This window comes from Perognathus longimembris, chromosome 23, assembly GCF_023159225.1.
Source record: "Perognathus longimembris pacificus isolate PPM17 chromosome 23, ASM2315922v1, whole genome shotgun sequence".
NCBI classification, from domain to species: Eukaryota; Metazoa; Chordata; class Mammalia; order Rodentia; family Heteromyidae; genus Perognathus; species Perognathus longimembris.
In genome coordinates this window covers 22784142-22808370 of record NC_063183.1, presented here as the reverse complement: position 1 = coordinate 22808370, position 24229 = coordinate 22784142, and the positions used below count along the sequence as shown (strand labels likewise).

Below are 24229 nucleotides of genomic sequence, written 5' to 3'. Positions count from 1 at the left end.
GTGGCTCCTGCCTGTAATCCTAGCTACTTAGGAGGCTGTGATCTGAGGATCGGAGTTTGAAGCTAGGAAATTCTATGAGACTCTCATCTCCATTTAACCACCAGAAAGGCAGAAGTGGAGCTGTGGATCAAGTGGTAGAGTGCCAGCCTTGAGCAAAAAAGCTCACGGACAGCGCCCAGGCCCTGAGTTCAAGTACCAAAACTGGCACATAGCTGGGTGCCAGTGTCTTCATGCCTGTAATCCTAGCTACTCAGGAGGCTGAGATCTGAAGATTGTGGTTCAAGGCCAGCCAAGGCCTGAGACTCCATGAGACTCTTGAGCAAAAGAAGCTCAGGGACAGCGCCCAGACCCTGAGTTCCAGCCCCAGGTCTAGCAAAGAAAAAAAATAAAAACCTGACACACATTCACACAAAGTAAACATTCACATATCCAAAGTAAACATTTTTTTGCCCAAATTAGATTTTACTCTATTTTCTTTCTCTACAATAGAAATGATCTTTTCATCTGAAAAATTTGCATACTCTAAAAATATATGTAAATGGAAAGGAGTGCTGTCTGGGCCAGGCAAGAATAATCATTACATAAAATGCATTTCAGATGTTGGAAAGGCAACAAAGCTGCAATTTAAAACTTACTGCATTGAAAACTGTTCAGAAAGTGTCCTTAAAAGGGCTGGGATTTGGCTCTAGTGGTAGAACATTCGTCTAGCAAGCATGAGGCACTGGGCTTAATCCCCAGTACTAACAGGCAAAGAGAAAGCTCCTTAAAGAAGTATGTTTGCTAGTCTGGGAATGTAACTCAGTAGTAGAGCACTTGCCTTAGCATGGGCAAGGCCCTTGGTTCAAGCCCCAAGCACTGAAGGAAAGAAAGACGGGGGGTGGGTTTTGCTTTGTAGCCTGGGCTGGCCTCAAATTCCTAATCCTCCTGTCTTCTGAATGCTGGGATTATGCCCAGCAGTATGCCCGGCCTCTGAGTCTTCTAGTCCTTTATTGCTACTAGCATACCTATAAAAGGCTTCATCCTAACTTGGGACTTTATTTACATATAAACATTTGCCATGGCTCAAAAATGGTACCCATTCCAAAACCATGTTCAGACTGAATCCCCAAAAAGGTACCCATCAGTGGGGACTTTATGTGGGGGTGGGGTGGGGGGGCAGATGATGGAGTCAGAGACTCAGCGCCCACATGAATGGATCGGGACATTCATAAAAATGGACTAGGGGCTGGGAATGTGGCTTAGTGGTAGAGTGCTCGCCTTGCATGCACAAAGCCCTGGGTTCAATTCCTCAGCACCACATAAACAGAAAAAACTGGAAGTGGCGCTATGGCTCAAGTGGTAGAGTGTTAGCCTTGAGCAAAAAGAAGCCAATGGCAGTGCTCAAAAAAAGGGACTAGGGAGCTGGGCACCAGGGGCTCATGCCTGTCATCCTAGCTACTCAGGAGCCTGAGATCTGAGCCAGCCCAGGTAAGAAAGTCCATGAGACTCTTATCTCCAATGAACCACCAGAAAATCCAGAAGTGGAGCTGTGGTTCAAATGGTAGAACACCAGCCTTTAGCCAAAAAGCCTAGGGATAGTGCACAGGCCCTGAATTCAAGCCCCAGAACCAACACACACACACACACACACACACACACACACACACACACACACTCACTCCTTGCATTCATCCAACTTTCAGCCTGATTTATATTTACTGACTCTGTCTACTGTAAAGTTGTTAGGGAAACTAGAAAGGAAGCAGGGCAGCCTGGGGGCGTGGCCTTGTGGTGGAGCCCTTCGCTGGCATGCTTGGACGCCCGGGTTCCGTCCCCCGCTCCACAGAAACAAAATCGAAAGAGGAATGGGTACACATCACGAGTTGGGGCTCTGTTGAAGTTCAGGGAAGGAACTGTGAGCGGCAGGGGAGGAAGTGGGTGGATTTGGGGGTGTAGAGGCATGGATGACTGGACTTCCTGTGTGTTGGAGGGCCCCACTTCTATTTGGGGACTCTGCTCTGCAAACCCAGGTGGGGATAAATGCCATCCATAAGGCTGGAGCTCTGAGGAACTTCCAGCTCCCATGTGGAACTGGGGAGGAGGAGCAGGCTGCTACCCTATGAGGATCTGCACCAAGCAGGTGGGTCTTTCTATGGCCATGTTAGGAATGACGCCATCCCCAAGGCCTTACCAGTGAATTCAGGTCTGAGCACTGTCCCTGGCTTCTTTTTGCTCAAGGCTAGCACTCTACCATTTGAGCCACAGCACCACTTCTGGCTTTTTCCGTGTATGTGATGCTGAGGAATCGAACCCAGGGCTTCATGCATGCTAGGCAAGCGCTCTACCACTAGGCCACATTCCCAGCCCCCAGAGAGCTCCTTCTTTGTCTGGCTGTTTCTAGGCGATGATGTCCTGTCTAGTGGCTTGGGTTGTGGGGGAATCCAGCCAGAAGTGACACCCTCACCCTGATGGCTGACACATCATCTTCTTCCATGCTGGCTTTGGGAAGTGAAGCTCTTTAGGGAGAGGTTAGAGCTTAGAAAAAAGATAAAGATGTCTTCCAAGCCAGATATGGTGATTCACACCTGTAATCCCAGCTCCTCAGGAGGCTGAGATCAGAGGATCGCAGTTCAAAGCCAACCCCAGGCAAGAAAGTCCATGAGATGCTTATCTCCAAGGAACCACCAAGAAGCCTGAAGTAGAGCTGTGGATTAAATGGTAGAGCACCAACCTTAAGCACAAAGCCTAGGGACAGTGCACAGGCTCAAGCCCCGGAACTGGCACACACACAAGTACTCTCTCTCTCACGCATGCACGTACGCACGCACGCGTGCGCACGCACGCACACACACATGCACAATGTCTGCTTTTCAAGAGGGCAGCCTCTTCTCTTTGTCCATGGGTTTGGTCATGCATTTATCTATTGGCAGTCTCTTGTTGCAAATCGTTTCCTACCCAGGGTTCTGTATAGAGTAGGCAGGTAAAACACAGCTTCTAGAACTGGCAGTAATGGAGACTTAATGGGCTACTTCTGGACACACTAATTATCAAGTGAACACATGAGGATGATGTATTATTTATTGTCCAATGACAAATTCAGACACGGTCCTGACTTACACAGGGATTGTTTTTCTAATGCTTCATTCTAGATTTACTTTAAATTTGAAGCTCTGTTTTTTACGTATCTTTCAGTCTTGTAACTACTCTATGAAACCAGGTCTAGTGCTTTTTGTTTTTGTGTTTGCATTTAATTTCTGTATGGTTCAAAGCATCTCTAACATAATACCTTGTTTTTCTGCATAAGAATTCTAAAAATCAAATGGGATTTTCTTGTTTCTAAGCATAAAAAAGCATTCTTTTTGTTCCCCTTGGTTATAAAAGAAATGTATGTTCTTTGTGGGAAATGCAAAAATAAGGAATCCAACATCATTTCCCTCCAGAGAAAAGCAAAATGGGAACATTCGAATGCTTTCAAGTGTTCTTAACACGTAGCTGGCATCACACAGTGGATTTATTTCATGTTCTTTATGCTTAGTAGTAAACTATGTATTCTTCCTTGTGTGTGTGTGTGTGTGTGTGTGTGTGTGTGTGTGTGTGTGTGTGTGTGTGTGTGTCTATCCTGGGGCTTGAATTCAGGGCCTGGGTGCTGTCCCTGAGCTTTTTTGTTTTGTACAAGGCTGGTTTTCTGCCACTTGAGCCACAGCTCCACTTGTGGCCTTTGGTACTTTAGTAGAGATAAGAGTCTTGTGGACTTTATTGCCCAGGCTGGCTTTGAACCACAATCCTCAGGTCTTAGCCTCCTGAGTAACTAGGAGGACAGGCATGAGCCACCAACATGGGGCTGAGGGCCTCTGTTTTAATGTTGGATTGTGTTCGAACCTTTGAAGAGTTCCACATAGAATAAGTGTTGCCTGCTATAAACTGTAACTCATCGGTGTTGCTCGCTATTAAGGGAGTCCTGCTCGCCATGACTGTCTAGCCAGTGGGAGAATGCCCGGGGATTAGTCAGATCTGAAGTTCCCTTGCAGGAATGCGTTCAGATGACTAATGTTTTGTCATTCAGAGGTGATTGTAGCTCATTTTTCATTCTTATTCCTTGAGCACATTCATTCAGAAAATGTTGGGCATTGGTAATCCCCAGGTACTTGGGGACTGGGAGAATTGAGGTTTGCTAGCCCAGGCGAGAACACTTACTGAGACCCCTCCCATCTCAATTACTAAGCTCAATTACCGTGGCATACATCTGTGATCCTAGCTGTGGGAGGCACGAGTAAGGTCGATGGAGGTCAGAGGTCAGCCAGCACTGGGCAAAAAGAAAGATCTTATGGGGGGGGGCGGGGGAGGAGCTGGTTGCTGGGGGCTCATGCCTAGAATTCTGGTTACTCAAGAGGTTGAGATGTGAAGATCAAGATCTGAAGCCAAGCTAGGCAGACAAATCGGAGAGACTCATCTCCAATTCACTAGCAAAAAGCTGGAAGTGGAGGCATGGCTCAGGTGGTAGAGTACCAGCCTTGAGCAAAAAAAGCTATGCAAGAAGAAGAGACTGAGTTCAAGCCCCAGCCTCAGCATGCATGCACGCGCGTGTGCACACACACACTTAATTTAAAAAGGACCGACAGGCATACATAGCTCAAGCAATAGAGCCCCTGCTTAGCAAACACTAGGCCCTGAGTTCAAGCCCCAGGACCAACAAAACAAGAGAAAAGAAAAGTAAAAGCTTTAAAACAAGGAAGAACAGGTGCAGAATTTCTTTCTTTCTTTTTTTTACCTATTGGTCCTAGGACTGACTGCTGTCTCTTAGCTTTTTCACTCAATGCTCATGCCCTGCCACTTGAGTCACAGTGCTCCACACTGGAATGAAGCATTTTTATTGTCACAATCACTCTATCCACAGAGGCCCCATCACAGCAGTTGTCTTCACAGTTTGTGCTTTTTGCTAGGAAGTTCACAAAATCTGAAAAAAAAATGTAGTAAGTGCACTTTTTAATTTTTTTAATTCTTGTGCCAGTCCTGGGGCTTGAACTCAGGGCCTGGGTGCTGTCCCTGGGCTTTTGTGCTCAAAGCTAGCACTCTACCACTTGAGCCCCAGCTCTATTTCTAGCTTTTTTGGGTGGATAATTGGAGATTAGAGTCTCACAGACTTTCCTCCCCAGCCTGGCTTCGAACTATGATCCTCAGATCTCAGTTTCCTGAGTAGCTAGGGTTACAAGTGTACTTTTCCAAATAGTACAAAGCTCCAAGAAAATCAGAAGCAGGGCTGGGGATATAGCTAGTGGCAAGAGTGCCTGCCTCGGATACACGAGGCCCTAGGTTCGATTCCCCAGCACCACATATACAGAAAACGGCCAGAAGCGGCGCTGTGGCTCAAGTGGCAGAGTGCTAGCCTTGAGCGGGAAGAAGCCAGGGACAGTGCTCAGGCCCTGCGTCCAAGGCCCAGGACTGGCCAAAAAAAAAAAAAAGAAAATCAGAAGCAAATCACAAATCATTAAGAACAGGAACACAAAACCAGTACGTGTCCGCAAAATTCCATCACCTTGGTTTGGCTTCCTGGTTTATTTGGAGAAGCATTACTAACCATGATTCCTAGAAAGGCATAGTCACCAGTAGATTAGCAGAAATACATGCTCAAGAAACCCTCCTGGGGGCTGGGAATATGGCCTAGTGGCAAGAGTGCTTGTCTCATATACTTGAAGGCCTGGGTTCAATTCCTCAGCACCACATATATACAAGGCAAGCACTCTTGCCACTAGGCCATATCCCCAGCCCCAGCACCACATATATAGAAAATGGCCAGAAGTGGTACTGTAGCTCAAGTGGTAGAGTGCTAGCCTTGAGCAAAGAGAAGCCAGAGACAGTGCTCAGGTGCTGAGTCCAAGGCCCAGGACTGGCAAAAAAAAGAAAAGAAAAGAAAAGAAACCCTCCTGTGTTGCTGGAGGTCAGCAAGATGGCGGCCTAGTCACCATGCAGCTCCCAATTCCAGTGATTGGGACTAAATCCTACAAGCTTTCTGGTGCCAGCTGTCAGAGCCCTACAGAGGGAAATGCACCACTGTTCCCAGCCACCGGAGTCACCTTTCATTCAGCTCAACCATTCGGCCTGTCCAGCCCTGCCACCCAGCCCAAGTTCCTAAAGTGAAAAAGCAAAACAAAACAAAAATCACCAGCCAGGTGCCAGCGACTCACACCTATAACCCTAGCTACTCAGGAGGCTGCAATCTGAGGATCATGGTTCAAAGCCAGCCTAGGAGAGAAAGCCAATGAGACTCTCATGTCCAAGGAACCCCCACAAAGCCAGAAGTGGAGCTATGGCTCAAGTGGTAGAGCACCAGCCTTGAGCAAAGAAGCTAAAGGACAGTGTACACACACACACACACACACACACACACACACACACACACATACACCATGCTTCTGTGCTTGTCTATGAATGTACAAACAATCCTCCGTGTGGTTTTGCTGTTGCCCAGATCCTCCAGGAACAGATCCGCGCCAGGGACAACATTAGCTACGGAACGAATTCTGCCTTAAAGACCCTGGAGCTGCGCCAGCTGTCGGGGTTGGGAGATCTCCGAGGAAGAGTAGCAAGGTAGGGGCTCAACTCTGGGCACTTCTGCTTATCAGGATATGATTATCAGGTGCAAATCTGGCATCCTAGCACTGGGGAAGCTAAGGCAGGAGGATCTCAAGTTCAACACCAGCCTGCGCTATACAGAGGACCTCGTCTCTAAAACCTAAACAACAACAACAACCAACACTTTTGTGCTCTATAAACATTTTAGTGGGGAATAAATTAAGGAACCCCTAATCATGTACCCTGATCATGTTAGTCATGGGGCTTGAACTCAGGTTTTGAGTGCTATCCCTCTGCTTTTCTGCTCATGGTTGGCACTTTGAGCCACAGTGATAAGAGTCTCATGGACTTTCCTGCCCAGACTGGCTTTGAACAATGATCCTCAGATCTCACCCTCCTTAGTAGCTGGGATTACAGGCGTGAGCCACCAGCACCTGGTCCTAAACTTTTTCTTCTTCTTCTTTTTTTTTTTTTTTTTTTTTTGCCAGTCCTGGGGCTTGGACTCAGGGCCTGAGCACTGTCCCTGCCTTCTTTTTGCTCAAGGCTAGCACTCTAGCTCTTAAATCACAGCATCACTTCTGGCTTTTTCTATATATGTGGTGCTGGGGAATCGAACCCAGGGCTTCATGCATGCTAGGCAAGCACTCTACCACTAGGCCATATTCCCAGTCCCCCTAAACTTCCTTTTGCTATATACATTTCTCATTTTGCCCATAAAGGCTAGTGGTAGGCTGGGAATGTGGCTCAGTGGTAGAGTGCTTGCCTAGCACGCATGAAGCCCTAGGTTTGATTCCTCAGCACCACATAAACAGAAAAATCTAGAAGTGGTGCTGTGGCTCAGGTGGTAGAGTGCTAGCCTTGAGCAAAAGAAGCTCAGGGACAGTGCTCAGGCCCTGAGTTCAAGCACCATGACTGGCAAAAAAAAAAAAAAAAGCTAGTGATAGAATCAGCTTTGGCTGTGGTCCTGCCATGATTTCTTAGGTTTTTGGAGCTGGCTCTGTGAATGAATAGATATCTCCCTCCACTGGTGTGTCATTTAGTAAGGTGACAGTATGTTTACTGAATCAAACAGTACAGAGTTGGACTTAAATCTATCTGTCTGTCTTTCTTTCTGTCTGTCTGTCTATTTGATGTTACTGGAGTTTGAACTTGGGGCTTTTTCACAAAATACTTCCGGCACCAGGACTAAGTCGAGGGTTAATGATCTACTCCACTTATGGGTCTCTCCTGCCCCCTGCTGTTCTTCTGGGGCAAGTGCAGGAAAGTGCAGCCACAGGTTCTTGTTAGTGGAGTGAATCAGCCAAGGACTCAGCCTTGATGATAAGGAAGGAGTCCTTGCAAAGAGTCAGGGTGGGAGAAAGGAACCTCTTCCTTTCAATTGAAGCTGGGTGTATCTGTGCAGACTTCCAGCTTAGGGTCTTCAATGCTGGGCACGTGTGCCTGAAAGCAGGGTTTTTGTTATTGGTGTGTGTCAGTGTGTGTGTACCTGTCCTGGGACTTGAACTCAGGGCCTGGGCTATATCCTTTAACTTTTTTTTTTTTTTTTTGCCAGTCCTGGGGCTTGGACTCAGGGCCTGAGCACTGTCCCTGGCTTCTTCCCGCTCAAGGCTAGCAATCTGCCACCTGAGCCACAGCGCCCCTTCTGGCCGTTTTCCATATATGTGGTGCTGGGGAATCGAACCAAGAGTTTCATGTGTAGGAGGCAAGCGCTCTTGCCACTAGGCCACATTCCCAGCCCCCCTTTAACTTTTTTTGCTCAAAGCTGATGCTCAACCACTTGAGCCATAGCTCCACTTCCACCTTTTTAGGTGGTTAATTGGAGATAAGAGTTCTCACGGGCTTTCCTGCCTAGGCTGGCTTTGAACCATGATCCTTAGAGCTCAGCCTCCTTAAGTTGCTAGGATTACAGGCAGGAGCCACCAGATCCCAACTTCAACTTATTCTTCTGACACTGGATCAAGTGCAAAATTGAGAAAGTAGCTTAAAATGTTTTCCTGGATCATCCAGTCTTCAGTTTCTCTGAAGTTGTCATTCTTTTCTTGTCAACTTGTTCCTTCCTTGTAACAAATACTTTATCCAAAATCCATCAAAAATGTTTATTATGAGCACCAGATATTCTTTGCTTTGTTTTGTGACTATATTTGTCTTTCCCTTGGAATGCTAATGAGACTGTGATGGTTGACATGAATCCATGCAAAAATAAAAAGTGTGGCAGAAGTTTGACTTTCTTGCATTGATTATATAATTGTCTTAAAGGAATATGAATTTTTAAAGGTCTTTTTTCTTTTTGGTGCTGTTACTGGGGCTTGAACTTAGGGCCTGGATGCTATTCTTTGGCTAGCACTCTGCCACTGGAGCTATATAGTGCAAACCAGGGCTGGCGGTGTGGCTCAAGTGGTAGAGCACCATCTGAGAGCAAGAAAGCCAAGAAAGAGGGGCTGGGGATATGGCCTAGTGGCAAGAGTGCTTGCCTTGTATACATGAGGCCCTGGGTTCAATTCCCCAGCACCACATATACAGAAAATGGCCAGAAGTGGCGCTGTGGCTCAAGTAGCAGAGTGCTAGCCTTGAGCAAAAAGAAGCTAGGGACAGTGCTCAGGCCCTGAGTCCAAGCCCCAGGACTGGCCAAAAAAACAAAAACAAAAACAAAAACAAAAAAAAAAAAGAAAGCCAAGAAAGAATGCTATGTGGGGTGGAAATATGAACTAATGGCAAAGAGTGCTTGCCTCATATACATGAAGCCCTGGGTTCAATTCCTCAGCACCATATATATAGAAAAGGCCAGAATTGGTGCTGTGACTCAAGTGGCAGAGTGCTAGCCTTGAGCAAAAAAGAAGCCAGGGACAGTGCTCAGGCCCTGAGTCCAAGCCCCAGGACTGGCCAAAAAAAAAAAAAAAAAAAAAAAAAGAATGCTATGCAACTGTAAGACCCTAAGTTCAAACTCTAGTACTTCTAGGGGCTAGGGAGAGAAATGTTGGAATTTGTCAAATGCTTTTTTTCCATGTACTGAGGTGTTAATGTTGGTTTGGCCTACTTTTCTATTAACATGGCTTATTAAATTAATTGCTTTTCTGTTGTCAAAATGAACTTGCATTCAGGGAATAATTATCACTTGATCAAAATGTTTAATGGAAGACAACTCTGTGAAGTTGTTTTAACCTTGTTAAAAAGCTTCATGGAGGGGCTGGGGATATAGCCTAGTGGCAAGAGTGCCTGCCTCGGATACATGAGGCCCTAGGTTCGATTCCCCAGCACCACATATACAGAAAACGGCCAGAAGCGGCACTGTGGCTCAAGTGGCAGAGTGCTAGCCTTGAGCAGGAAGAAGCCAGGGACAGTGCTCAGGCCCTGCGTCCAAGGCCCAGGACTGGCCAAAAAAAAAAAAAAAAAAAAGCTTCATGGAAGCTCACACCTGTAATCCTAGCTACTCAGGAGGCTGAAATCTGAGAATCACAGTTCAAAGCCAGCCTGGACAGAGTCCATGAGACTCTTATCTCCAACCAACCACCAGAAAACCGAAAGTGGAGCTGTGGCTCAAGTGGTAGAGTGCTAATCCGAGTGCAAAAGCTAAGCAAGAGTGCAAGAGTTCAAGTCTCAGGACTGCACATACACACACACACAAAGCCTGGAGTACTGTACCATTTATCTGACTGGAGCTTTGTACTTCCTAGTCTGTAAGGCAGTTTTTGTGCATGTCTTAACACTTTCATAAGAAGCAGCTTTGCTGTTTCCTGCCCAGGTGTGATGCCAGCATAGCTAGACTTTCAGCTGAACACAAGACAACCTATGAAAGTCTCCAGCATTTGAACAAGGAGCAACAAGCTGCTAAACTGATTTTGGAAACAAAAATCAAAGATGCTGAAGGACAGGTGAGGTCTGTTTCAGGTTGCTTTTAAATTTGGGGAATTGATTCTCAGCTAAGAATATCATAACATGGAATATTTCTTGCAGGACAAATAGGCTGGGCCCGCCAGCATGGGTTTACGCAAATCAACAAATCATAAGTGTCTCCTTTCCTTTCTCCCTTTCCTTCTTTCACTGGAGTACCCTTCCTGAATCTGACAACGAAACTATCCAGACTTTTTAGTGCAGTTTGAATTGTAAAAATTATTTCCCCCTAATCCCTAAGACAATTATCATATCTCCCCAACTTGTAAATCTCACCTCTAAATCTGTCTCTTAGCGGGGTGCCAATGGCTCACACCTAGAATCCTAACTACACAGGAGGCTGAGATCTGAGGATCTAGGTTTGAAGCTAGCTCAGGCAAGAAAGTCTGTGAAACCATTATTTCCAATTATCCATCAAAAAGCCAGAAGTGGAACTGTGGCTCAAGTGGTAGAACACTAGCCTTGAGTAAAAAAGCTGAACACCCAGACCTGGAGTTCAAGCCTTAGGACTGACACAAGGAAGGAAGGAAAGGAGGGAAAGAGGGAGGGAGGGAGGGAGGGAGGGAGGAAGGAAGGAAGGAAGGAAGGAAGGAAGGAAGGAAGGAAGGAAGGAAGGAAGGGACAGACAGACAGGAAGGAAGACACAAACTTATCTCTTAACTACTTCCAATAAAGACTTGAAGCTACTGATGTTTAAAAACCCAGATTTTATAACATTATGATAAAAATTAAAAGACAGGTCCTTTCTGTTTTTAAAGAATAAGTGAGGATGCAATTATTATACCAGAAAGTAAATGTAAAGGAAATGTTAAGTTTGCCTATAACCAAGCCAAGTAAATATAGAAAACCATCAGAAAAGACACATGCTTTGTTCTTTGTTCTGAACAGGATGACTGTCACACATCTTTAAAGAATCTGGAACATTGTAGTTCCTGTGGAAAATGTGAATACTTCACATGACATTAGTTGTATATTAAGTGTTGGTCAAAAGCCAAGGGACACGGGTCTTTACTGCTGAGTAGACTTGATACAGACTGAATCTGTCACCTGGCTGGATGTGTGTGTGTGTGTGTGTGTGTGTGTGTGTGTGTGTGTGTGTGTGTGTGTGTGTGTGTGTATCCTGGGGCTTGAACTCAGGGCTTGGGTGCTATCACTTAACTTTTTTGCTCAAGGCAAAGTGGCACTGTACCACTTGAGCCACAACTCCACTTTTTGTTGTGTTGTTGTTTGCTGGTTAGAGATAAAAGTCTCGCAGAGTTTTCTTCCTGGGCTGGCTTCAAACCATGATCCTCATCAGATCTCAGCCTCCTGAGTAGCTGAGGTTATAGGTGTGAGCCACCTGGCTAGGACGGATTTTTGTACGCCACTGAAATTGAACTCTCTGTGGGTTTTAGTCACAGTGCTGGTGACATCCCAAGGTAAAGATGACTTGATTCATGCCACTTGATTAAAGGGCTGCTCCTGGGCAGCAGTGTGGCCCATGTTAGGGAGCTGTGAAGTTTAGTGCTGAGGGTGTGCAATGTTTTGGCAGGGTTCCAGGTCTTGGCTTTCCATGGGTGTCTAAGAAGGAAAACGGAGGTGGAAACATGAGGTGAATTCATAATGAACTCACTGGGTTGGATCTTAATACCACTGGTTTGCATAGAGCTTATGAAATGTTTTCCTGAGGTGTGATATTTATGAGCAAACCTTCTCTTCCAGATTTCCCAGCTTTTGAACAGAGTGGATTTGTCGATCTCAGAGCAGAGTACCAAATTGAAGATGTCCCACCGAGACAGTAATCACCAGCTTCAGCTTTTGGATACTAAGTAAGGAATCAGCTCATTAAAACTAGTTGTTGATTGTATGAACTCTGACTTTACGTCACACTACAGTTTTTTTAAAAAAGTCTCCCAACATCATGTAATCTGATATCACTTGAGATAATCTGATAGAACACACACACACACACACACACACACACACACACATTTTTTACCAAAGGATAACCTGGATCAATGATGAGAAATTATTCAGATAGATGTGGGCTGGGAATATGGCCTAGTGCTTGCCTTGTATACATGAAGCCCTGGGTTTGATTCCTCAGCACCACATATATAGAAAAGGCCAGAAGTGGCACTGTGGCTCAAGTGGTAGAGTGCTAGCCTTGAGCAAAAAGAAGCCAGGGACAGTGCTCAGGCCCTGAGTCCAAGCCCCAAGACTGACAAACAAACAAAAACAAAAAACAAGAATCAGATAGATGTGGTTCCAAGATATTCTGCCCTGGTTGGTGTTATAGATTGTAAGATGACTGGACAATAGGTACCTGTATTAGTTCAGGAACAGATTAGATCCATTGCTATGGCTGAAACCTAACTCCAAGATCAGTGGTTATAGGGCAGGAAGTCAAGCAGCTGGGATAACACCATTTTGCATTCACTAATGCCCCAGCCCTAGCTGGATATAGGGAGAATCAATCTGTGACTTTGTTCTAAAGGATGTCACTAGAAATGTGAACTTATCACATGGCAGGTGTCATAGCTAGCTGCAAGGGAGTCTGGTAAATGTAGTCTCTGCCTAGTCCTTTGTTGTACCTTATTGATATTAGATAGCTTCTTTTTTGTGTGTGTGTGCCAGTTCTAGGGTTTGAACTTATGCCCTGGGCACTGTCCCTGAGATTCTTTTCCTCAAGGCCCCTCGAGGGCTCCACCATACTTCAATTTCCTACTGGTTTTTTTTTTTTTTTGGCCAGTCCTGGGCCTTGGACTCAGGGCCCAAGCACTGTCCCTGGCCTCTTCTTGCTCAAGGCTAGCACTCTGCCACTTGAGCCACAGCGCCCCCTCTGGCTGTTTTCCATATATGTGGTGCTGGGGGATCGAACTGAGAGCTTCATGTGTAGGAGGCAAGCACTCTTGCCACTAGGCCATACTCCCAGCCCCAATTTCCTACTTTTTTGGTGGTTAATTGGAGATAAGAGTCTCATGGATTTTCTTGCCAAGGCTGGCTTTGAAGCATGATTCTCAGATATCAGTTTCCAGTAGCTAGGATTACAAGTGTGAACCACTGGTTCCCAGATTTTTCTTTTTTCTTCTGGTTCGGGGCCTTGAACTTTGGGCCTCTATGCTGTCCCTAAGCTCCTTTTGCTCAAGGCTACTGTTTGAGCTACAGCATCACTTCCCAATGTTTCTGTGATTAATTGGAGCTAAGAGTTGCACAGACTTTCCACTTTGGGCTGGCTTCCAACAGAGATCCTCCTGAGTAGCTAGGATTACAGGTGTGAACCACTGCCTCTCAGTTTTGTTTTGTTTTGTTCTTTTGCCAGTGCTGGGGCTTGGGACTCTGGGCCTGAGCACTGTCCCTGGCTTCTTTTTGCTCATGGCTAACACTCTACCCCTTGAGCCACAGTACCCCTCCTGGCTTTTCCTATATATGTGGTGCTGATGAATCAAACCCAGGGCTTCATGTATACGAGGCGAGACTCTACCATTAGGCCATATTCCCAGCCCTGCCTCTCAGCTTTGATAGCATCTTATAAGAACAAGAAAGCAGATGTCACAAGACAACGGTGCTCCAATGGGTGTTTGTTATTATTGTGACTGAATCACATACCTGTACTGTAAATATTATTCCATGCTTTCATTGCATATCGTAATAAAAAGTAAGAAAAAATTATTAAGACTTTAGAAAGGGAGAGGATTGGAGGAATAAAAGGTTAGAACAACTGTCCCATTTTCCTTTTTATTTATTCATTGATTGATCGATGCTGCTACTCAGGGCATGGACATGGTTTCTTAGCTTTTTCATTTAAGGCCGGTACTCTACTACTTAAGCTATAGCTCTACTTCCAGTGTCTTGGTAGTTAATTGGAAATAAAAGTCTCACACACTTTCTTGCCCATCTGTCTTGGAATTGTGACCTTCAGATCTCAGCCTCTTGAGTAGCTAGGATTACAGGTGTGGGCCACTAGCACCCAGCTCATCAGGTTTTTTCTTTCCTTCCTTCCTTCCTATCCTCCTGGCTTCTCCACTTCCCAACTTAGTGCTGAGGGTAATCCTAGAAATCCTAGTATCATTTTTGTTTTGGTTTGGTTTTTTTTGCCAGTCCTGGGGCTTGAACTCAAGGCTTGAGCACTGTCCCTGGCTTCTTTTTGCTCAAGGCTAGCACTCTACCACTTGAGCTACAGCACCATTTCTGGCCTTTTCTATATATGTGGTGATGAGGAATCGAACCCAGGGCTTCATGTATACGAGGCGAGCACTTTTCCACTAGGCCACATTTCCAGCCCCCTAGTATCATTTTTGTTGGAACAGAGTTTATATAGGTGTATGTAATAATCAGAAATCTGATAGGTATATTGACGTTGTTTAATGTTACATAAAACTCATTTAACAATCAACTTGTTTATCTGCTTCTCATTTTATGTTATCATCTTGTTTTAGATTTAAAGGTACAGTTGAAGAACTCAGTAACCAGATTTTAGCTGCACGGAGTTGGTTACAACAGGAACAAGAACGGATAGAAAAAGAACTTTTACAGAAAATCGATCAGCTTTCCTTAGTCGTAAAGGAAAACAGTGTAGGTATTGATGTTTGCCAATAATTAGCAGTTACATCCAGTGGTGGAGGTGACTATGAGATTGACCCATACCTAGCCAATGACCATTAATTGACTTGGAGCTACCTAATTTTTTTGTTTTTGTTTTTGTTCTTTATTGAGATTAAGTAACTGTAAATTTTACAGTACACATTTTGACCTTCACAATGATGTACATCATCATTGTAACCTTCAAAGCTTATGAACTCTATGAACATTAACAATAAAACTATTTCTTCCAGATCAAGTGATATGTATGTTTCTTTCTTTTTGTTTAGTATCATCTGTTCCTTCTTTCTCGCTCATTTCCTCCCTCCCATCACCGCCTTTCAGTTTGGAGCCACCTAATTAAGCAGGCAGTTGTTTCTTGCCTTTGAATCTGTTTTCATGGCCTTCTGATTAGCTAGGATTACAGGCGTGAGCCACCAGTGCCTGGCGATACTGTGCAGACTGTGTTTCTGAAATAACCAAGTATAATTCCTTCTGTGCTTCTCAGGGAGCCAGCGAAAGGGACATGGAGAGGAAGCTTAGCCAGATGTCAGCCAGGCTTGACAAAATCGAAGAGAGTCAAAAGAAGACTACGGAAGGACACAGAACAAAACAGGAGGAAGAGAAGGTACAAGGGCGGATCAACAAGCTGGAGCTCCAGATGAATGAAGACATAAAGGAAATGAAAGCAGAAGTGAATGCCGGTAGGTCCCAAAGAAAAGATATCACTTCTTTATCTTCTTTGTTGTCCTCCCTCCCTCCCTCTCTCCTTCCCTCCCTCCCTCCCTCCCTCCCTCCCCCTTCCTTCTTCTCTCTCTCTTTCTTTCTTTCTTCCTTTCCCTCCCTCCCTCCCTCCCTCCTTTCCTTTCCTTCCTTCCTTCCTTCCTTCCTTCCTTCCTTCCTTCCTTCCTTCCTTCCTTCCTTCCCTCCCTCTCTCCCTCCCTTCCTCCCTCCTTCCCTCCCTCCTTCCTTCCTTCCTTCCTTCCCTCCCTCCCTTTCTTTCTTTCTTTTTCCCCCCAGTCCTGGGGCTTGAACTCAGGGCCTGGGTATTGTCCCTGGCTTCTTTTTGCTCAAGGCTGGTATTCTGCAATGTGAGCCACAGGTCTCCTTCTGGCTTTTTGGTGGTTACTTGGAGATAAGAGTCTCACGGACTTTCCTGCCTAGACTGGCTTCAAAGCATAATCCTCAGATCTCAGCCTCCAATGTATCTAGGATTGTATAAGCATAAGCCACAGGTGCTGGGCTTAACCTATTACTTTTCAAACATTAACTCTTTCGAAATTTCTCTTTCCTCAAAGGATTTACAGCCATCTATGAGAGCATAGGATCCCTCAGGCAAGTTCTCGAGGCCAGGATGAAGCTGGATAAGGACCAGCTCCAGAAGCAAATTCAACAGATGCAGAAGCCGGACGCACCCATGTGAACCAAGCTAGGTCAGGGACCTAAGAGATGCTTTTGCCAGTGCGGCTTGGACCCAGATACCCTAGTAGCCAGGCCGTCTCTGCATTTAGGCCTGCCCCATCCATGGCGTGCATGTGCCAAGAAATACGTTTTCATGGGTCTTAATGTTTACTTTGAGTCTGGGGAACACTTTTTCTTTATAAATATACAAAATACAATTTTTACCACTTGATTTGATTTCTTTTAATTCAGTGGAGCTCTTTCATCCCTGTCAGGTGTGTGTGTGTGTGTGTGTGTGTGTGTGTGTGTGTGCTGGACCTGAGACTTGAACTCAGGGCCTGGGCACTGTCCCTGAGCTCTTTTGCTCAAGGCTAGTGCTCTACCACTTGAGCCATCGCTCCACTTCTGGCTTTTTGGTGGTTAATTCGAGATAAGCATCTCCCAGACTTTCCTGCCTGGGCTGGCTTCAAACTTCGAGCCCCAGATTTCAGCCTCCTGGGTAGCTGGGATTACAGGTGTGAGCGACTGGCACTGTGCGGCTCCCCATCAGATTTTGAAAGGCTTTAATCTTACTATTTTATGAACAACAAGACTTCATTGTTTTCAATGCCTGATGCTCTAGCCAAGATGATTTACTATTTTGGAAAAAAAATTGTTGTGGAGATTTCTTTTTGATGAAGAAATGAAAGGACTGTGTTGCTCCTTTTCCTAAATTAAGAGAATATTCCCAAAAGATTAGAATTCAACTTTTGAGTCCATGTTTGGATTTTATTACTGTTCTCTGTGTGTTTTGTACATTGGTTAACTTCCTGTAAATCTTTTGTGTTTTGTAAGGAGAAGAGATGTAACACTTTAAAAATCAACAAGCCTACCATTTATGTAATGAAAATAGTTTAAAATTTGATAAGTGCCATGTAAATTAAATGGATACAGAAGACAATTCTCTAGATAATCCGAGGTACCATATTTATTGCCACCTAGGGATACACTAGGTTTTAATATTTAAAACTATTTTTGATTTATCTATAGCCTGTATAATGATAGCCATATATTTAATATTAAAGTTGTACAACCAGTGATTCTTCGATTAGAACAGAGTGGGAGAATTTTTCAGACTTTATGATGTCTTTAAATAGTTCCAAATTGGTGCAAAGTGCTAGGGTTTCTACACACTCCTTGTAACTATGTTCTTGTGCCTTGGTTTTATCATGCCAGAGCACCACACCTGATAAAAGCTTTGCCAACAAAGTCAACGGCGTGATAATGCATCCAAGTTACATAAAAAGGGGGAACTTAATGTAGTGTGTGTGTGTGTGTGTGTGTGTGTGTGTGTGTGTGTGTGTGTGTGTGTGTGTTGGTACTGGGGCTTGAACTCAGGGCCTGGGCATTGTCCCTTAGCTTTTTTGCTTGAGGCTGGCACTCTACCACTTGAGCCACAGCTCCACTTCTGGCTTTTTTGGTGGTTCATTGGAGATAAAGAGTCTCACAGACTTTCCTGCCCCAGCTGGCTTCGAACTGTGATCCTCATTTCTCAGCCTTCAGGCTGAAATTACAGGTAGGATTACAGGTGTGAACCACCAGTGCCCAGCCTGGTGTATTTTTTTTTAATGTCCTAAAGTTTTGATTACTGTTAAGATGCAAATCTTTCAGTATTATTAATGGACTAGAAATTCATACTTTTGTATGGGCCATGAATCCAATGGATATTGCATTTTTAAAGAAAATGTGCTGGTACTGGGGCTTGAACTCAGGGTCTTGCATTCTTGCTTGGCTTTTTCAGCTTAAGGCTGGCACTCTAGTACTTGAGTTATAGCTCCACGACTGGCTTTTTGCTGGTGATTGGAACTAGAGTCTTATAGACTTCCCTGCCCGGGCTGGTTTTCAACTGTGATCCTCGGATCTCAGCTTCCTTTCAGATGATAGGTGGGAACTATTAGGTGCCCGGCTATTGCATTTCTATTTCTGTCAAAATGTTCACTTTGGCCAACTTGGTAGAGTGTGGCTGTTTTGTTAAATGTCATATTTAATGAGTCATTGCAAACTTGCCTGTGGTGTTGTTTCATGGTGAGGTGCCCCAAGAGCACAGGAATATTTACAACATTGCTTTTCCTTTTTATGTTAAAATGAAACAACAACAACAATCCCCATCCCAGTTTGTTGTTCTGTTTGTAAGGACTCAGGAAAATAAAAAACATTTTCTATATTTTAGGACAAATTAAAAATGAAATATTGAACTGGCTCTTACTGTTGACTCCTATAAAATATACTGCTAACATCCAGAATATTTTACTTTTTTTTCATCTTTGTGCAGGTACTGGGGCTCGAACTCAGGGGTTCTCACTCTCTCTTGGCTTTTTCTGCTCAAGGCTGGAACTCTATCATTTGAGCCATAGCACTAGCCTGGCGGCTCTTCTGCTGGTTAGTTTGAAGAGGGGAGTCTTGTAGACTCTTCTGCCAGGCTGGCTTTGATCCTCAGATCTCAGCCTCCTGAGTAGCTAGGATTACAGGCGTGAGCCACTGGCTCCTGGCTCTATTTTATTCTTTTTTTTTTTTCCTAGTCCTGGGCCTTGGACTCAGGGCCTGAGCACTGTCCCTGGCTTCTCTTTGCTCAAGGCTAGCACTCTGCCACTTGAGCCACAGTGCCACTTCTGGCCGTTTTCTATATATGTGGTGCTGGGGAATCGAACCCAGGGCTTCATGTATACAAGGCAAGCACTCTTGCCACTAGGCCACATTCCCAGCCCTCTATTTTATTCTTAATCACTTGATTTTTTTTCTAATTTGGATTCAGAAGAAATGATACATGGACCCTATCATCCAGTATTTTTTTTTTTTTGCCAGTCCTGGGCCTTGAACTCAGGGCCTGAGCACTTTTCCTGGCTTCCTTTTGCTCAAGGCTAGCACTCTGCCACTTGAGCCACAGCGCCACTTCTGGCCGTTTTCTGTATATGTGGTGCTGGGGAATTGAACCCAGGGCCTCATGTATACGAGGCAAGCACTCTTGCCACTAGGCCATATCCCCAGCCCCTCATCCAGTATGTTTTGCCATTCTTGGTCACTTCTCTCTATATCTACTCCAAGGACAAAAGGTCAATATGCTTCCTCTTCCCCCCCTCCCCCCCCCCCCCCCCCCCCGCTTTCTGTGGTAGTGTAGCCACATTTCATGGGCTTTTCCACTAGTAAGCACAAACCACAGCAGAGAGCCATGCCCCCTCCCCATCTCTCTCTTCTGGGGGTTCTATGGTGGGAGGCTTGGTGTATCTGGCACGGGGGGAGGGGGTGGCAAAGGACCCCAGCTAACTGGTCCAGGGGGTACTGCTAACAGGTGATTTGGTTGTTGACTGAATTTCTCAGGGTGCTCCCCCATTTGGCCAGCCCATGTTATGGGCTGTTCCGGACACTCCTCACGTGGAGTGCGGGGGGGCAGGGGGTGGATGGATTAAAAAGCTATTGATACCCAGAAGCCCTAGAGTCTGCAGTGGGAGTGGGTGGAGAAAGGGCATCAGTGTGTACCAAGGCCCCCTGCCCTGGGAGGGGGGCACCTAGCCACAACCTGGAGACTACTCTGCTTCCCAAAGTTCCAAGGACAATCAACTTCTGTGTGCTTTCCTTTACCACAATTTGCAATTAAAAAAAAAAAAGAATAACATTTTCAAAATGAATGTGGTCTGTCTGATTTTTAAAATTTAGTCTGAGGTGCAAATCTAATTTACGTAAATTGCTTTAGGAAATAGAGTTGTGCGCCCCCCCATGCCCCCCCCACTGGTACTGGTGTACTGGGGCTTGAACTCAGGCCCTGGGCCCTGTCCCTTACCTTGAGAGCTCAAGGATAGCGCTCTACCACTTGAGCCACAGCTCCACTCCCAACCTTTTGCTGGCTAGTTGAAGATAAAGAGTCTGATGAACTGAGTGCTGGCTCATGCCTGTAATCCTAGATACTCAGGAGGCTGAGATCTGAGGTTGATGGTTCAAAGCCAGCCTGGGCAGGAAAGTCCATGAGCCTCATCTCCAATTAACCACCAGAAAATTGGAAGTGGCACTGTGGCTCATGTGGTAGAGTGCTAGCCTTGGGCCAAAAAGCTCAAGGACAAAGCCCAGGCCATGAGTTCAAGCCCAATCATAGGCTAATCTTGTCCCTGCTTGGAGACCTTGCACTTTGGAACTAAATTCCTGGCCCAGTGATTGTAATTAGCTTATCTTGGATGTTTCAGACGGTTGTGGGTGGTATCTGGTGGATTTTGATCCTGATCATTGACAATTATCTTCTATATTTTCAAAATTGTGACTCAACTTGATGGAGCCCCAGCTAAAGCAAAGATCTGATTGAGGTGCAGAGGGGCGAGGAACAAAGACGTTCAAAGATTTGCCTCCCTGCAGTTCAGCTCCACTACATTGCTTCTGGGACATTCTGAGAGTCATGGGCCTTTGCTGCCTCCTCATGGTCAGGAATGGGAACAACCATGGAATCTTTCAAGAGGGAGAACTAAGTCGCAAGTGGGGCTTTGCAAGAAAGCAGAAGAAGCAGGCGGCAGCCATAATACCTCACACAGCTCTGCTCTGATGATGGCAGAGAGCAAAACAGGCAACAAATTCCACCCTCATCCAGAACTTAGTTTAGTGAAAAGGGAATACAAAAGAAAAAAATGCTGAGCACTGGTGGGTTACGCCTGTCATCCTAGCTACTCAGGAGGCTGAGATCTGAGGATTGAAGTTACAAAGTCAGCCCAGGGAAGGAAAGTCCACCAGAAAACCAGAAGTGGTGCTGTGGCTCAGGTGGTAGAGTGCTAACTCGAGCAAAGAGAAGCTCAGGGACGGAGCTCAGGCCTTGAGTTCAAGCCCCAGGACTGGCAAAAAGAAAAAACTAACAACAACAAACCCCAGAGTTAATGTTTAACCTTGCTTCTTTTGTCTTCTTAATCATCATTTTTATTCTAATTCCTATATTGATTCTATGTTTATTGGGGTGTGCCGGGCTCCTTCAAGTCTGCCCCTGGCGCCTGACAGCAAGCCCTTTATGACAATTAGTAGCAATGACATGACTCACGTCTGTCCATAAACGCTTGTCATATTAGGTGACTGATTCCATTACCTTTTTCTTGATGGTTCTCTTCCTGCTTTCACAAAGCACATGCGTACACCCACCCACACCATTCCTACTTCTAATTTCCTTTTTTTTTTTTTTTGCCAGTCTTGGGGCTTGAACTCAGAGCCTGAGCACTGTCCCTGCTTTCTTTTTGCTCAAGGCTAGCACTCTACCTCTTGAGCCACAGCACCACTTCTGGCTTTTTCTTGTATATGTGGTGTTGAGGAATCAAACCCAGGGCTTCCTGCATGCGAGGCAAGCACTCTACCACTAAACCACACACCCAGTTCCATACTTGTAATTTTCAAAGCACCCTCTTAGAGCGCAGTGACACTTTCCTACTCCTGTTTTTGTGTTTTTTTTGCTAGCAAAAAAAAATGGGTACAATATAAAATTCTATTCCTTTGTGGTTAGAATCCAGTCCAAAAGTCTTCATGGGGCTGGGAATGTGGCTTAGTGGTTGAGTGCTTACCTAGCATGCACGATGTCTTGGGTTCAATTCCTCAGTACCACATAAGCAGAAAAAGCTGGAAGTGGTGCTGTGGCTCAAGTGGTAGAGCACTAGCTGTGATTAAGAGAAGCTCAGGGACAGTGCCCAGGCCCTGAGTTCAAGCCCCAGGACTGGCAAAAAAAAGAAGTTTTTGTGAATTGGGTGTGGTAGCTCACACCTGTAATCATAGCTAGTCAGGAGGCTGAGATTGTGGTTCCACACCAGTGTGGGCAGGTAAGTCTATGAGACTCTTATCTCCAGTGAACCACCAAAAAGCCAGATGTGGAGCTGTGGCTCAAGTGGTAGAGCACTAGTCTTGAACACAAAAGCTCAGAAACAGTGTCCAGGCCCTGAGTTCAAGCCCCAGGCCTGGTGCACACACACACACATACACGAACATATTAGAAGAAGACATGAGAATTATTTATATGTGTAGACTGGGCAGGAACTTCCTAGTTATGACTGGAAGGCCAACAGTGAAAAGAAGAGGCTTCTAAGTTTGACTGTATTCCAAATGAAAGAGAAAACCCAACCCCAATCCCCTCAGATTTGGTAAAAGGAAACATATATCATAAGAAAAAGTAAAAACAAAAACAAAAACAAATGGCAACCTGGGATAGTTGCCACTTACCTCACCAGGTAATGGAGAAGAGCTATACTCCCTAATGTGGAAGGAACTAGAAGCACTGGAAAAGAACTGAAACCCCTAAGAAAGATATACAAGGAGTGAGAACAAATAGTTCACAGAAAAGGAAATAAAAATGGCCTTTTAAACATAAGGAAAGATAGGACTCAACCTCACACCAAAGGGAAAAATAAATGAATACTATGCTAAGATACCATTTTTCACCGATCAGATTGGCAATGTTGAGCTGGATAATATGTGCTGTTGGAAAAGACATTTCTCACACATAAGGCTGGTGGGAGTGAAATTCAGTTCTGTGGAAGAATATGGGTGATATTTATTGAAGTTATGAATGCATCTATTCTTTAACCCAGCCATCTGGTTTCTGGAGACATTAGGCTTCATATATGTCCATTCATGTACACTTACGTATATGAAAAATTATTCATCATGGCTTCCTTTGGAATAGTGAAGGATTAGGAAGAAGTCCTTCAGTAGAAGGCCAGGAGAAATAGATATGATGAAAAACAACATTGTTGTAGAAGGCAATGTTCATGTGAAAGACCTCCAAGAAAGATCTGCTGTTAAGTAAAAACTCACATTAAACCTCCAGCTGGATCAACAAACATCAAAGTCCAATAGAACAATATGCTTATATTGCTCAGAAGTACAATCATAAGAATGTATCTTTTTTTTTTTGGCCAGTCGTGGGGCTTGGACTCAGGGCCTGAGCACTGTCCCTGGCTTCTCTTTGCTCAAGGCTAGCACTCTACCACTTGAGCCACAGCGCCACCTCTGGCCATTTTCTGTATATGTGGTGCTGGGGAATTGAACCCAGGGCTTCATGTATACGAGACAAGCACTCTTGCCACTAGGCCATATTCCAAGCCCCATAAGAATGTATCTTGACATCTCCTTATCACTTTAAAAAGTCTTAGAAGGTACATAACAAATTAATAAAAGAGGCCTATGGCAGGCATAATATGGATCTTGGATGGTAGAAAAAAAAAAGGATGGTAGGCATAAGGACTTTTCATTACATATTTTTGTGGGTATGTGTGTGTGTGTCAGCCCTGGGGTTTGGCTGCTGTTCTTGTGTGTAGCTCCACCTCTGGCTTTTTGGTGGTGAGTTGGAGGTAAGAGTCTCATGGACTTTCCTATCTGGGTTGACTTTGAACCATGACCCTCAGATCTCAGCTTCCTGTATAGCTAGGATTACAGGTATGAACCATTGGTGCCCAGCTCAGGCTGGTTTTATTTTTTCCCTTTAATTCATATCAAAGCCTCAATATTACCTTCTCATTTATGGTGCCTTAAACATAAGAATGAAAACATAAGATTGGCTGGGTATGGGTAAAAGCCTACTACCTTTTATTTCATACCAGTAAGTAAATTTATATAAACATAATTGCTTTTACTGACGAACTACTAAAATCTCATGATAATAAAAACCTAAGTGCTGTAATTACTTATATCAAATCAAACCCAGATTTCACAACAGACTTTGATCTCAGCAAGTTTACCTGGCAGTTGGAAAATGCACCTTTGGCTTTCTAATTTGGAGACATTTCAGATCAGAGCCATAAAGAGGTTATTATACGTAGTTCAATGAGGACAAATGTAGGATCTACCA

The 24229-nt window shown here is 44.8% G+C and overlaps 1 protein-coding gene across 2 annotated transcripts in view; it reads left to right on the top strand.

Moving 5' to 3' along the window:
• Positions 1-16666, top strand: part of Fam81a (family with sequence similarity 81 member A) — a 33507-nt gene extending 16841 nt beyond the window's left edge. For both annotated transcript variants that reach the window (XM_048332766.1, XM_048332767.1), the window contains exons 4-9: positions 6446-6564; positions 10289-10418; positions 12139-12245; positions 14856-14991; positions 15506-15701; positions 16296-16666. In XM_048332766.1, coding sequence (XP_048188723.1) covers positions 6446-6564; positions 10289-10418; positions 12139-12245; positions 14856-14991; positions 15506-15701; positions 16296-16420 — 813 coding nt within the window. In that variant the 3' untranslated portion in view covers positions 16421-16666. The remainder of the gene's footprint in view (positions 1-6445; positions 6565-10288; positions 10419-12138; positions 12246-14855; positions 14992-15505; positions 15702-16295) is intronic.
• Positions 16667-24229: the final 7563 nt, after the last annotated feature.